The following is a 14,653-nucleotide window of genomic DNA, read 5'->3' on the forward strand; positions in this document are numbered from 1 at the left end:
TAATGTACCATTTATTTAGAGGCTGGCATTTTCTTTGGACAGTCTTGTACTTTGTGTTTGCATAGTCAATCCTAAATTGACTGTGAGGAAAAACTTTTGTCTCTAGACTTGATGCAAGTTGACCTTGCATTGCCATGATACCATTTTAATATGATTCTATACTGTTCCACAATTGGTACTTAAATATTTCTGGAAAATTAAATAATGTTGTAAAGATCTCTTTCCTTTTGGATAGAATTTTAGAGTCCGTTGATAGATTTCTTCCTTTCCTGCAGGTTTGTAGATTCTGGTGAAATGTCAGAATCCTTCCCTTACCGAACCAAAGCTCTGTTTGCTTTTGAGGAGATAGATGGAGTGGATGTGTGCTTCTTTGGCATGCATGTACAGGAGTATGGCTCTGACTGCCCACCTCCAAATACCAGGTATTTTTTCATGTCTACACCAGTGACCTGTGCACATGGAGCCTTTTAATACAGTCTAGCTACACATACTTCCACATATTGAAATATTTGTAATGCATGTAGTTTTACTACAGGTTAAATGCATTGAAGGCTTTTCCCCACCCCACCCCCAAAAGAGACAATGTTAAAAAGTACACAAAATTCAAATCTGTTTACTTCCATGCAAGCATTTACCATGATCTCACAATATCTTTGCCTGTTTTCCAAAAGGTGAAACAGTAGCAATATTTCAATTTTATTTCTGCAACTTTACATTAGATTCTTAGACATGTTTCTTTGGCCAGTGAAAAGTGTTCCTTCTCTTCTGAAATTCACTGCAGTCTTTAATTTTTGAGGTCCCTGCCCAAAACAACCAATTTGTAGCTGTTATAAAAGCTGAATGCTGGTCTATGAAGGCTAATGTACTTTGTATTTGAATAATTTTCTTTTGTTTTCCCCCTCACCCTTTCAGGCGTGTGTACATATCATATCTGGATAGTATTCATTTTTTCCGACCCCGCTGCCTCCGAACTGCCGTTTATCATGAAATCCTTATTGGATATTTGGAGTATGTGAAGAAACTTGGGTGAGCAAAAGTTGTCTGAATTCTTTGCAAAGCAGTGCTGTTGTTCAAAGTCATGTCAACATATGTTTATTCTATGTAACTTTTAATTAGAGTTCTGTCTGTCTTTGGGAGGAATGGCTTTTGATTTATTGTATCAATAAACACTTTCTCAAGTGTGTTATGAAACAGATATCTCCTCCTCCTCCTCTAGTGGGGACAGGGTCTGGATTTGTGCCCTTGAAAATCCTAAGTTATATGATTGGATCATGGGGCCCTTGTATAGATACAAGCTATTACTGCTATAAAACTCCCCAATATTTTTATAAGGAAGCAAGAAGGTTGAATCATTTTTAAATGTGGTTGGATTACATCTACATTTACATCTAGAAAAAAAAGGAATGTTGTTAAAGTGCTAAATGAGTGTTAATTTAGTTGCTATTGATTCTTTACATGTAACCTGCAGGTATGTGACAGGTCACATTTGGGCCTGTCCGCCAAGTGAAGGAGATGACTATATTTTCCATTGCCATCCCCCTGATCAGAAAATACCAAAACCCAAACGCCTGCAGGAGTGGTACAAGAAGATGTTAGACAAGGCTTTTGCTGAGAGGATCATTCACGACTACAAGGTTTGTATAACCTTTAATGGCCGGATTGACTTTACAGTTTGTTATAGCTAGACTACTTGCTGCACTTCAGTATAAGGGAAGTGACAGTGACTGTGCTGGTTAATGTTTGCTAAACATTGACATTCTTAGGCACTACCTTCCCTGGCCTACAGTTTTCTGCCTCTCTATTTCTGACGCTACAGCTTTTTAGCCTTTGTCTCTGACTTAAGGGTAATTTTTTGTGAAATCTTAGCAAAACTTATTCAGCCAGGTTTGGATAGAGAGTGGCTCTGGATAGGTAGCTGTCCGGTATATTAATCAGGCCTTTTTGAACAGCAGTGGTCCTGAAGTGCTTGATGTTGAAAACTGAATTTTGGCATGGAAAAAGCCTTCATTCGGGAAAAGTGCTTTGGGGGGTCGTGGCAAAAATTGGTTTTGATTTTGACCAAGTTATGACCCATTGAAAATCACATGCTGCAGGTGCACAGTACATTTGAAAGTCACTTTCTTGATGAGATTTTAAACTGTGTTGCTAAGGAAAGTTGTACTGTTGCTCTTAATTAGCTAACTTAGCTGAGTAGTGAACGAAAGGCTTTGTGGTGCTCTTGTCGCATTCATTGCTTATTTTGTAGCAGAAAAGATGTGTATCTTGTAAGTTTGTGGGAGAGATGTTCTTTCCTAGGGTCCTTGTCAAGTGTGGTGGTAGTATAGGGCATTTTTGCTAATGTTTAGCCTAATGACCAGATATTTTTTCTTTTAACAGACTCCTTAAGAAATTTCTTCTGTGTGTGATGGTCCCTGTTGTATTCTACTGAGGGTTACAAAGGAGAAAGAGAAGGCTGCTAGAGAATCTCTTCTTTTCTGATCAAATAAATACTTTGATTTGAAAAAAACTAAACATATGTTCACATTGTTAGTAACTTAATAATCATTAACTCTGTTTGTATTTGTGAGAGTGTTTTGAAATACACTGTAAACTCCTCTATGGGGAACCAGTTCCTTTCCAAGTGTCATACTGGATATGAAAAAAGCATTAAGCCATCTGAGTGCAGCAGATGTATCTCAGATTTGGCTATTGACTTCAGGCTCTTTTTGTGTATTCCAATCTTACCATTGTTTGACACATTTAACAGGACATCTTCAAACAAGCAACTGAAGACCGGCTGACAAGTGCCAAGGAGCTACCTTACTTTGAAGGTGATTTCTGGCCAAATGTGCTAGAAGAGAGCATTAAGGAGCTAGAACAGGAAGAGGAGGAACGGAAGAAGGAAGAAAGTACAGCAGCTAGTGAAACAACAGAGGTAAGTTACACTTTTCATACAGCATTTGGCCCCAGATCAGAAAGTGGCCTAAGTTCCTAATCTCAACTAGAGCTCATGTCTGGCACTGGTAATATAGTTCAGAAAGGTAAGGAAAAAATATTTTAAACCAAAGTTCCCTTCAACTGAATTTCTGGCTTCTTTCCAGATAAGTTACAAATTCTACGTCCATTTTTTAAATAGTAAAAATGTTCATGCCAAAGCTAGTGTTTCTATTCCCTTAACCAAGGGATGTCTGAGAGCTATTTTGGATGCTGATCAGTTCACTTGATAGTCCCTTTGCTGAATTTTCAATTTCAAGCTACCTTAAAATTATCTGAATTTTGAGACTCTATTTAAAACCTGAATTCTTCTTTCTATGGCAAGCCTATGCATGTCAGTTTGCAGAGATAGGGAATTAAAAGTCAGCATTAGTACTGCTAATTGCTAACAATTTTTCATTGACTTAGCCCATGATGGTGGATTGTGTTGTCGTCTTCAGTACCGAACATGCCCCAGTCCCCATCATTACAACAACTGAACCCTCCCATCCACTCTCTGGTCCCCAGTCGTCCTGGTGTGGCTATCTTTGGGTGCTGACACCCATGCCCTTTCCTCTGTCCCAGTAGCCATACTGGGACGCATGGACAGCCTATAGGCATCATACTTCTCAGGCAGCTAGTGTCTCCTGTCCAGTAGGCTGTCTGTAGTCTTACAGCCTCTGCATTCAGAGCCCCAGGACTTTAAGAGGACATTTTTTTGAGGAGCAGGAGGCCAGACTAGAAGAGGCTACTACATGACAGATATCTCTTCCTCCTCCCTTCACTGGAGGAGGCAGTGGTGTCCCTTCCACCATCACTGGCCGATGATTTCAAACTTCATCAGGACTTCACACTAAGAAGGTTGCTGACATTGCAAATTCCCCTTGAAGTGAAAAACGTTCATCACAAATTACTGGCTATATTGCACATCTCATCCTCTCAAGAATTGTGCTCTCAGGCAACAGGGCATGTTCACTTTCTCAGGTTGTCCAGCAGACACTAATCTCTATTGCACCAACATGTGAAAAGACTGAAAAGAAGTCGTAGGTGCTCCCCCAAAGAGTAAGACTTTATTTTTACATGTCCACACCTTAACTTTATTATGCATGCCATTAATTGGCAAGGCAAGCAGCGCCACGCTAAGTCAATGCCATGTGACCGGCTGGAAGAGGCTAGACTTGTTTGGAAGGAAAGCATGCTCCTTGGCAACTTGCAGTCCAGGATTTCAGCTACCAAGCCTTAATGGCAAAGTACAACTGCATGATTGATGAAAATTTCAGCACCTTTACTGACCACTTGCCAGAAGCACCAGAATAGTTTGAAACCATCCTCCACGAGAGCCAGCTGGTAATGAGAATGCCATGCCAGTGCAGGCGGGATGCTGCAGATACAGCGGCCTGCTCAGTTTGGTGGGTTTCGTTGTCACACTGTTCAGAGCTGCCATAGGAAGTATAGTCAATTGCTCCCTTTCAGGGACTCCAGACTCTGATGTCACTGACTCCTCTCGTCACATTTTCCAGGATTCCAGAGCCTAGGGATCTCCACACTGGGACAGACAAGGATATTCAATTCACAACTATCTCATAGACCAGACCACCACAATTACTCCCTCCACAGTGGTACTATGAGCCACAAGGAAAGAGACCTAGAACAAAAGTGGAGACTGTCATCCCCAAATCATCAACATCCCATCCCTCAACCTCAGTATGCCAGTTTTGATGCCTTGGGTTGAGTTCCTGAGCAACCACTCCTTACACCAACATATGCAACACACGGGCCTTCCACATCCCTTTGGATGTCACCTAGCTCTCCTCCTCCAGAATTGGGGAAACATCACTTCCAACAAATGAGTCTTGGAAATCATTTCCAAACATTTGTCCATCCACTTTAATTCTTTCCCTCCTCATTCCTCTTCAAAGACCCTTTTCACGAGAGACTCTTACATCAAGAAATAGATCACCTGCTGTGCCTCAGGGCTATAGAATGAGTCCGTGTTCACCTCCAAGGCAAATAAAAATTCCAAATATTTCCTGATCCCCCAAGAGAGAGGAATATTGGAGACGCACATCAGAGTAAGAGCTCTAAGCAGATGTCTGATGGCACAAACTGTTCGAGATGATCACGCTGACAGCTGCTATTCCATCCGTGGAGCAGGGAGATTGAGTCTTGCCTATTGACCTACAGGATGGCAGAATTCCATATCTTAATCCTACTATCCCATAGAGGATTCTTCCAAACTGCCCTTGGGAAAGAGCACTATCAGTGCAGGATACTTCCCCTTGGCCAGTGATCCACACCCAGGGCTCCAGTGTTCCCTCTAATGTTTTATGTCCATGTGCAGAATGAATGTTGTTATATATACCAGTATGACATCACATCCATATTGGTGCAAATAAAAAATGTATCCCACACCCGGATGGTGTGTGGTGCAGGTGGGAATGGAACAGTGATTTGGAGTGTAGGGGTTGAGAGCTCTGACTGGGGGTGTGGGCTGGGGATGAGCGGCTTGGGGTGCAGGCTGCCCCAGGGGGAGAGGACTGACCCCAGCCCTCTTTCAGCACAGCAGCTTTGGGCCACAGTAGGGAGGGGTGCCTGTGCCCTGGCAGCAGGTCTGTGCCGGGGCTAGGTTGGGCCAGATCCTCTTTCTCAGGCCGTAGCACATCTGGGGCAGCGCCATGCTGGGTCTGGCAGGGAAAAGCATCTCTTCCACCACAGGGCAGGGGCTAGCGGAAAGGCAGCTCTCCCTGCCGCAGCCCTGAGCTCCTGCACGAGGCTGGGAGGGGATCTGTGGGCAGCTACCATTGCATCTCCCTCCCCCAAGGCTGGAGCCTATTCCCCACAGACACTCGGCTACCCGTATGCTCTCTTGACACCCAGCACAAATGGGTAGCTCTCACTTACAACAGGCACCATCTTGGTGCCAAGATGATACAGAATGAGGGAGTGCAAAAGGGCACCTTTACTTCAGGCTGCACTCAGCAGTCCTTGGTTGCTGCTGAAGACAAATCCTGTTTTTCTGCCTTTGCACTCACTGAGTAAGAAGAAAGTTTGGATGAAAAAATGCCAACCTTTTACGTAAGGTCCAGTGTAGATTGGCACAAAATGTACAAAAGCAATTGAAGGAAGTTTTGGAGGACCTTACCAGTTTTTACAGGGTGATACCACCACCACCATCTCAGAGGGAAATCTGGTTTGGACTAGTTAACAGCAAAGAGCTGGAACATTATTTAAGGAAACTATGGAATTTGTGACTGATCCTATACAAGAAGGTCATAGTGATCCCAGACTAGGAAGAAGAGGCTGAAATGTGGCTGATAGAACATAACCCTGGTTTTCCTGTCTCTCCTAGCATTTGAGTGAAGAGCTAGATTTCTGCCCTGAACATATTTTTGCGGAGGAGGAGGCTGTATCATTGTTGAATTAAAATTTTGGAAGGAAAGTAAAGGAATGCAGGATGGTTGACAAAGTGGTCAGCTTTGAAAAGACCTGCCCTTGAGTCTGACTCCCATCAGCATCATCAGCGTACTTTTTAATGCACCCACATGGGACTTGGTCAGAACTTTGGTACAAATTAGGTGCTTGAAAAATGGCATGAACTGATAAAAACATTGATATTTAAAAGCAAAAGCAAGAGGGAAAGAAGCTTAGCTTGATAGAAGAGTGCTTACTGAATTGCAAACGTCTCAGTTTAGATAAAACCGACGAGGAGTCCTGTGGCACCTTAATAGATTAACAGATTTATTGGAGCATAAGCTTTTGTGGGTGAAGACCCACTTCAGTTTAGATAGTTTTGCCTTCATGTTTGAATACATGTTTACAGAGAATATCTATGTGTGTTTCATTTCACAGAACTGTTACTGATCATACATAAAACTGATCCCTTAGTCGGCTGTGAAAATCCATATTGATGGGTTTTGAAAGGAAATTATTGTCCCTGTGTTTGCCTCTACCATTTAATATACAGTCATTATGGCCTGATGTGTGTCTACAGCTGCCTAGCATATGCCCTTGTGAGGAAATTCTATAGGAAAGGATCGTATATTTGCAGTAGCCAGATTTCTGAATGAAACTGTTTTCTTTTTTAATTTTAAAGCCTCCAAAACACTCATCTTTGTCTGCACGTTGAGCCTCGGGATGCATGTGGTTTCAGAATCACAAACCTGCTTGAAGTGATACAGCCCAAAGAGCATCTGAAATCCCAAGGCCAAGCAGATTTTGTTAAACTCCTAAGATATTGGTGTTTTGTAATAAATAAATAAACTTACTAGCATGCTGTGAAAGATAGTGTGCAAAGCTTTCACACAACATTGCAATTAAAAAAAAAACTGTATAAAATCTCAAATCCTATGTTGCTTTAAATTGTTTGAAAATTAATTTTTCCTTCCCTTGCCTGACAAGCTTTAAATTCATGCCTTCTATTTTTCCTGAAAGATTTGATATACCCATGGTAGCATGGCTATAAATTGGAACAAAGTCACAACTCTTGACAGCAAAGGGCTTGAATGAAACAATAGTCAATGGAACAGAGTTTTGCAAAGTTTAACGTTCTTCCATCATATTTGTTGCAGGGGAGCCAGGGTGACAGCAAGAATGCCAAGAAAAAGAACAACAAAAAAACCAACAAGAATAAGAGCAGCATCAGCAGAGCTAACAAAAAGAAACCCAGCATGCCAAATGTGTCCAATGATCTGTCTCAGAAACTGTATGCCACCATGGAGAAGCATAAAGAGGTACAATTACAAATAGTGCTGACATAGGGGATAATCTTTTGGAAAATGAGGCATGACAATAGTTAATTCAAAACAGTAAGGAACAGTGTTTGTGACTGCAAATAGACTCTTATTTTTCTTTTGCAATACATATTGAAATAGTTTACCCTCATCTAAATGAATTCAATCACACTATTTCTGTGGCATGGTACAAGTTTTATTATTGTTCTTGTGGTTGTTGTTTTTAAAAAATGTTTTGGAGTTATTTTTATCACCAGTGTCATTTTTCCCATTTGCTTGCAGGTCTTTTTTGTGATTCACTTACATGCTGGACCTGTAATAAACACCCTGCCTCCCATTGTGGACCCTGATCCGTTACTTAGCTGTGATTTGATGGACGGGCGAGATGCCTTCCTTACTTTAGCAAGAGATAAGCACTGGGAGTTCTCCTCCTTACGCCGATCCAAGTGGTCCACACTGTGCATGCTCGTAGAATTACATACGCAAGGGCAGGACCGTTTTGTCTATACGTGCAATGAGTGCAAGCACCATGTGGAAACAAGGTGGCATTGTACTGTCTGTGAGGTATGTGCAAATGTGTCTGACTTTCTTGTTTTCCTTTCTTTCCATGCTTTTCCTTCTAAATGTGCCTCTTTCTCCTTAAATGTCTCCTTAAACTGCCCATAGTCAGAAACTGATTCTGAGCTAGGTTTAGAGCTTGTCAGCATGAGTAAACTGCAGTAGCACATCAGTCATTCTCGCTGTGTGTCAGTTGAGCTATTGCCTCAAGTTTGGCAATGGAAAAACCTCTTCTGTCTCTATAGTGTCTGTGCTATTGTTGTGCCTCTAGAGCACCTGTAGTGTACACATAGGCTAAGTTCTTTCAGGTAAGTAACTTTGCTTTGGCTCAAAGATCCTCAATATGGGGTGGTTTGGAGGATGAAATCTTGATTTAGGGGTAGTTACTGATTTCTAGCCTAACTGCTGTAGAAGGAGTTAATACACAGCAGTCAAATACATAAACAGTTTCTGAATCAAAGGTAGATTTAGTTTACTGTTTTACACTGATTTTGAGCCAGGTTTAACTTGATATTAAAGGATCTTAGGACCATTAGTCAGGCCTTTTGAGTTATATACTGTGCTAATCTCTGAAATTGGACTTCAGGAGACTGATCTAATCAGTAACTGAGCAGAGAAGAGATGCTAGGGCCTTTGGCTTTTGTTGTGGGTAGACTTCTCCTCAGAGTAGGCAGCAGCTCTGGGCTTGTCTACCTAGGAAAATTTAGCAGTATAACTTTACTGCTGTAATTACACAAGTATTCCTCCCCATGTGGACACTTTCATATCAGAGGTTAGCTTATGTTGACCTGAGATTGCACAAGATCAGCATTTCCCAACCTATGGGTCAGGACCCAAATATGGGTCGCCATTACATTTCAAAAGGGTCGCCAAGTGTCTCCCCAGGTGGCTCTGCCCCATCTTTCCCCCGTTTTTGAATTGCCTTGGGTCACCAAGTGTTCCTGAATTGTCAGAATGGGTCCCCATCTGGAAAAGGTTGGGAACTGCTGCACTAGATGGACCTTGCATCTGTCCATTATATTGCTTTGTGGGAATATTCACAAGTCCTCTGTACCAAGTTGGAACCCTCTAGAACAGTTGTGTCTGGGGGGGGGCTATGTCTAGTCCATGCCAAGATTATATAAGGTGTTACAAACCTCAGTCCCCTTGTCAGCTATTCAAGTCTCGACTTCACCCTTTTTTTCCCCCTACCCTGCAATGCCTTTGCTTGTTCTAGTCAGGTTGCAGTTATTTCTACTTTAGAACCAAAGTTACAGTTAGGTATATCTCCATATAGATATATATTATATCGTAGAACTGGAAGGGACCTTGAGAGGTCAAGTCCAGTCCCCTGCCCTCATGGCAGGACCAAGTACCATCCCTGACAGATTTGCCCCAGATCTCTAAGTGGTCCCCTCAGGGACTGAACTCACAACCCTGGGTTTAGCAGGCCCTGAGCTGTCCCTCCCCTGTTCAAACAGAAGCAGGCAGGGCAGTTGCTGGGGTTAACTTCTAGAATAGTTACTTACTCTGAATTAGTGACTGAACTGGAGTATTTTCATAAAATGGAATCAGAGGGTTAGAAGGGACTGAAAGGGTCTTCTAGTCTCAGCCTCTGTCAAGATGTAGGATTTGTTGTCTAAATATTGGGTGAGTGAGCCTAGCAACTCGTCTCTTGAGCTAGTCCAGTCCTTCATTCACAGCACTGGGAGTTGGGCCCTTCCAGGATGTGCCTTAGTTGGCATTGAGTGAAGCAAGATAGATCCCATCCTGCAAAAACCCACAGAAGAGGAAAGCTTTGTTTCACATCAGGAACACATTGGCATAGCCTCGTTAGCCCTTTTAGTAACATGTGCTTTATGCTTTACTAAGACACTGAACTTTGTCTTTGTTTTTAGGATTACGACCTTTGCATTAACTGCTACAACACTAAGAGCCATGACCACAAGATGGTTAAATGGGGCCTGGGCCTGGATGATGAAAGCAACAGCCAAGGAGAGCAACAGTCAAAGAGCCCCCAGGAATCACGTCGACTCAGCATCCAACGCTGCATCCAGTCCCTGGTCCACGCCTGTCAGTGCCGCAATGCAAATTGCTCATTACCGTCCTGCCAGAAAATGAAACGGGTTGTGCAGCACACCAAGGGCTGCAAGCGCAAAACAAATGGTGGCTGTCCTGTGTGCAAACAGCTCATTGCTCTTTGTTGCTACCATGCCAAACACTGCCAAGAAAACAAATGCCCTGTGCCATTCTGTCTCAATATTAAACACAAGCTCCGGCAGCAGCAGATTCAGCACCGCCTCCAGCAGGCTCAGTTAATGCGCCGAAGGATGGCTACTATGAACACCCGAAACGTGCCTCAGCAAAGTTTGCCTTCTCCTACCTCAGCAACGCCTGGTACTCCCACGCAGCAGCCAAGTACTCCACAGACACCACAGCCGCCGCCTCAGCCCCAACCCTCCCCTGTAAGTATGTCACCAGCTGGCTTCCCCAGTGCACCAAGAACTCAACCCCCTCCAACTGTTCCAGCAGGCAAACCTACAACCCAGGTGTCAGCACCTCCGCCTCCTGCCCAGCCTCCCCCAGCTGCTGTGGAAGCAGCTCGGCAGATTGAGAGAGAAGCTGCCCAGCAGCAGCAGCAACTCTACAGGGTCAACACCATAAATAATGGTTTGCCTCCTGGGCGTCCAGGAATAGTAAACCCAGCAGTGGGTTCAGTGAACCAGATGCAGCAGGTTGGCATGAATGTACCCCGGCCTAACCCTGTAAGTGGTCCAGTAATGACCAACATGCAACCTGGACAGTGGCAGTCAACTCCAATGCCACCACAGCAACCAATGCAGCCAGGAATGCCAAGACCGGTGATGCCGATGCCACCGCAGCAAACTGTCGCTGGGCCAAGAATGCAAGGTGTGCAACAGCCACCACGCAGCATTGCTCCAAATGCACTTCAGGACTTGTTGCGGACCTTGAAATCCCCTAGCTCTCCACAGCAGCAACAGCAGGTTCTTAATATCCTCAAATCCAACCCACAGCTCATGGCAGCTTTTATAAAGCAAAGAACAGCCAAATACGTGGCAAACCAGCCTGGGATGCAACCACAAGCAGGCATCCAGCCTCAGCCTGGGATGCAACAGTCTCAGCCTGGGATGCAGCAGCCAGGTATGCACACACAGCCTAGCTTGCAGACTATAAATGCAATGCAAGCGGGGGTCCAGAGACCGAGTGTTCCTCCTCAGCAGCAGGGAATAGGTGGCATGAACCCCCAGGGACAAGCGATAAACATTATGAACCCTGGTCACAATCCTGGCATGGCAAATATGAGTCCACAGTACCGAGAGATACTGAGGAGGCAGTTACTGCAGCAGCAGCAGCAACAACAACAACAACAAGGAGGTGCTGGCATGGCAGCAGGAATGGCAGGGCATAATCAGTTTCAGCAGCCTCAAGGACCTGGAGGTTATCCTCAAGCCATGCAACAGCAACGAATGCAGCAGCATCTATCAATACAAGGGGGGTCCATGGGACAGATGGCTCAGATGGGACAGCTGAATCAGATGGGACAGCCTGGCCTGGGGGCAGATGGCACCTCCAACATTCAGCAAGCACTGCAGCAAAGAATTCTGCAACAGCAACAGATGAAACAGCAGATAGGGTCCCCAGGCCAGCCTAATCCCATGAGCCCACAGCAGCATATGCTCTCAGGACAACCACAGGCATCTCATCTCCCCGGCCAGCAGATCGCCACATCCCTCAGCAACCAGGTGCGTTCTCCTGCACCTGTTCAATCTCCCCGGCCCCAATCCCAGCCACCACATTCCAGCCCGTCACCTAGGATACAGCCTCAACCTTCACCTCATCATGTATCGCCCCAGACTGGTTCCCCCCACCCCGGACTTGCAGTTACTATGGCTAGCTCCATGGATCAGGGACACTTGGGCAACCCAGAACAGAGTGCCATGCTTCCGCAGTTAAACCCCCCAAACAGGAGTGCATTGTCTAGCGACTTGTCTCTGGTTGGTGATACCACAGGAGACACCCTAGAAAAATTTGTGGAGGGTTTGTAGCATTATGGGAGCATCGCTTTTCCCCCCCTTTCATGTTCTTGGACATTTTGTACTGAAAATTCAGACATCTAGGCTGTTTAGAACCCTGGATGGAACTGCTGCTTCCTGCACGTGGAAGAATGAATTGCTGTTTAAAAAAAACAATACAAAGAATATATTTTTTGTTAAAGCCAGGCGGTTAAAATATCTGGTCTCTTTTTTTTTTGTGGGTTTTTTGTTTTGGGGTTTGTTTTTTTGGTTTTTTTTTTTTTGTCCTGTTGACTCATACCTTTTTTATGGGAAAACAAGTTCATTATATTCATATTTTTATTTGTATTTTCAAGACTTTAAACATTTGTGTTTAAAAGAGACGAAAAATAATATTCAGAAACTGTTTCCTGAAAAATGCAACATTATAATGTGTCCCGATAACTTTGACATGTTGCGGGAAGATTTTTTTTCTATAGTGAACTCTGCAGGCATTTGAAGTATTACCCCTGGAAAAAATAGGAATTGACTCTTGCACACACACACACACACACACACACACACACACACACACATTGGCTAATGCCAAAAATCCTTGTCTTGCAGATGTGGAAATTGTTGCTTTGTTTCTCTGATAAAACTGGTTTTAGATGAAAAAAATAGGGATGATCACTCTTAGACCGTGCTGATTTCAGTAGAGAAGAAGCATTCTTTTCTTTCATTCTTTCTTCTATGTGAAACTTGAAATGAGGAAAGCAATTCTAGTGTAAATCATGCAAGCTCTATAATTACTATAAATAAGAAAATCCAAGAAGATTCAATCACTGTATAGAATGGTAAAAAACAAAAAACAAAAAAAACCTCATTTCTTACTTATATATCATATTGTTAAATAAACTGTGTGCAACAGACAAAAAGGGTGGTCCTTCTTGAATTCATGTACATGGTATTAACACTTAGTGTTTGGGGTTTTTTTGTTATGAAAATGCTGTTTTCAACATTGTATTTGGACTATGCATGTCTTTTTTCCATTGTATATAAAGTATTGCTTAAAATTGATATAAATTACTGAAGTTTTTAACATGTATTCTGTTCTTTAAAATCCATGTAAGAATGTTTAAGGTTTTTATTTATTTATATATTTTTTGGATCATGTTCTTTGTAAGACATGGCTATGAATATTCATTCATTACACAGAAGCAGCCAGTGGCATTGATAGGCAAGGCATGATACAAGGGAGTACTGTCGGTAGCATGTCTGTTTTACCACACCCTTTATCGACTGTTTCCTTTTTGAGGAAGGGGAGAGGAAGATAATCTGTTCCCCATACATTTAATACTTGCAGGCATTCATCCAGAAGGAGTAACTGGAATAAATTATTAGATGTTGCTTTTTTAAAAATGCATTGAATTTAGAGAAGGATCACCATTGCAAGAGAGAGAGAACGTACTGAGTTAATTCTAGGCTAATTTATTTAGTCTACAGCAAAATATGAACCTATTTGACTTTAACACTATTTTTCTGCTGTTAACTCCAAGTCTAGATTTGAGGGGTTTCTGTGGAATAAAAATAACTAATCAAGTACATGTTCCCTCTAATATCCTGTTGTCATGGGCACACTCCACCGCCCATTAAATTATTTTATTTCTGAATATAAAAACTGAGGAAACGCTCCAGGTTTAGGATGTGAAAGTTAATTCCACGCTTAGCCTAGGATCACAACACCATACATTTTAGTCATGTGGCTTGTGTGAACTTCAGAGGGGATTTGCTGCAAATCCAGAAGAATAACCCTGTAGCCCATGGTCTGATGTTGCTCCATTTAGGAGCACCTGGCTTGCTTGGCTTTTTACATGAAGTTACCACTTCCTCCAGTATTGCCTTTTTTTAAAATTGGGACAGTATTTTAAGGAAAAACAGCAAACGTATTAACTCCTGGAAGTGGAAGAACTTTTTGCCCCATACTGTGAAAATGGTAGTGCGCCACAGCACTGCTTAATCTTTTTTAAAACTGTAGCAGGTCTCTGCTTAAACTTCTTCTTCAGATCTTAACTACTGTACCAACATCACCATCTTTGGACTCACCTTCCCATGCAACTGTCTTCAGCAATCAAGATGTCAAAATTTTGGGCTGGGGTGAGGTCACTGAACACTAACCCAAAGCTTGTCCAAAGGAAATTGTTGTAAAAAAGGATGGAAAGCCCTGATGCTGTGTCTCATGCTGTATACATAAAAGAAGAAAAATACTATATTTGTGATCAAAAAGAGGAAACTTGAAATGTGCTGGTGTTTCTAATAAAAGCTGGTAAAACTATTTGGATTGAAGGATGGTTCCAATTGGTAGTGGCCATTAGGATGAGCTGAATTTGAACTAAGGCTTAGTTGACTGTATTGAGTCCT

The 14,653-nt window shown here is 42.8% G+C and overlaps 1 protein-coding gene across 3 annotated transcripts in view; it reads left to right on the plus strand.

Annotated features, from left to right (window-relative positions):
- The window catches only part of CREBBP (CREB binding lysine acetyltransferase), a 178,688-nt gene extending 164,121 nt beyond the window's left edge, over positions 1–14,567 (plus strand). For all 3 annotated transcript variants that reach the window (XM_075899108.1, XM_006130608.3, XM_075899107.1), the window contains 7 exons: positions 276–422; positions 913–1,026; positions 1,469–1,634; positions 2,747–2,914; positions 7,521–7,682; positions 7,965–8,246; positions 10,118–14,567. In XM_075899108.1, coding sequence (XP_075755223.1) covers positions 276–422; positions 913–1,026; positions 1,469–1,634; positions 2,747–2,914; positions 7,521–7,682; positions 7,965–8,246; positions 10,118–12,286 — 3,208 coding nt within the window. In that variant the 3' untranslated portion in view covers positions 12,287–14,567. The remainder of the gene's footprint in view (positions 1–275; positions 423–912; positions 1,027–1,468; positions 1,635–2,746; positions 2,915–7,520; positions 7,683–7,964; positions 8,247–10,117) is intronic.
- Positions 14,568–14,653: the final 86 nt, after the last annotated feature.

This window comes from Pelodiscus sinensis, chromosome 16 (assembly GCF_049634645.1).
Source record: "Pelodiscus sinensis isolate JC-2024 chromosome 16, ASM4963464v1, whole genome shotgun sequence".
Lineage (NCBI taxonomy): Eukaryota > Metazoa > Chordata > Testudines > Trionychidae > Pelodiscus > Pelodiscus sinensis.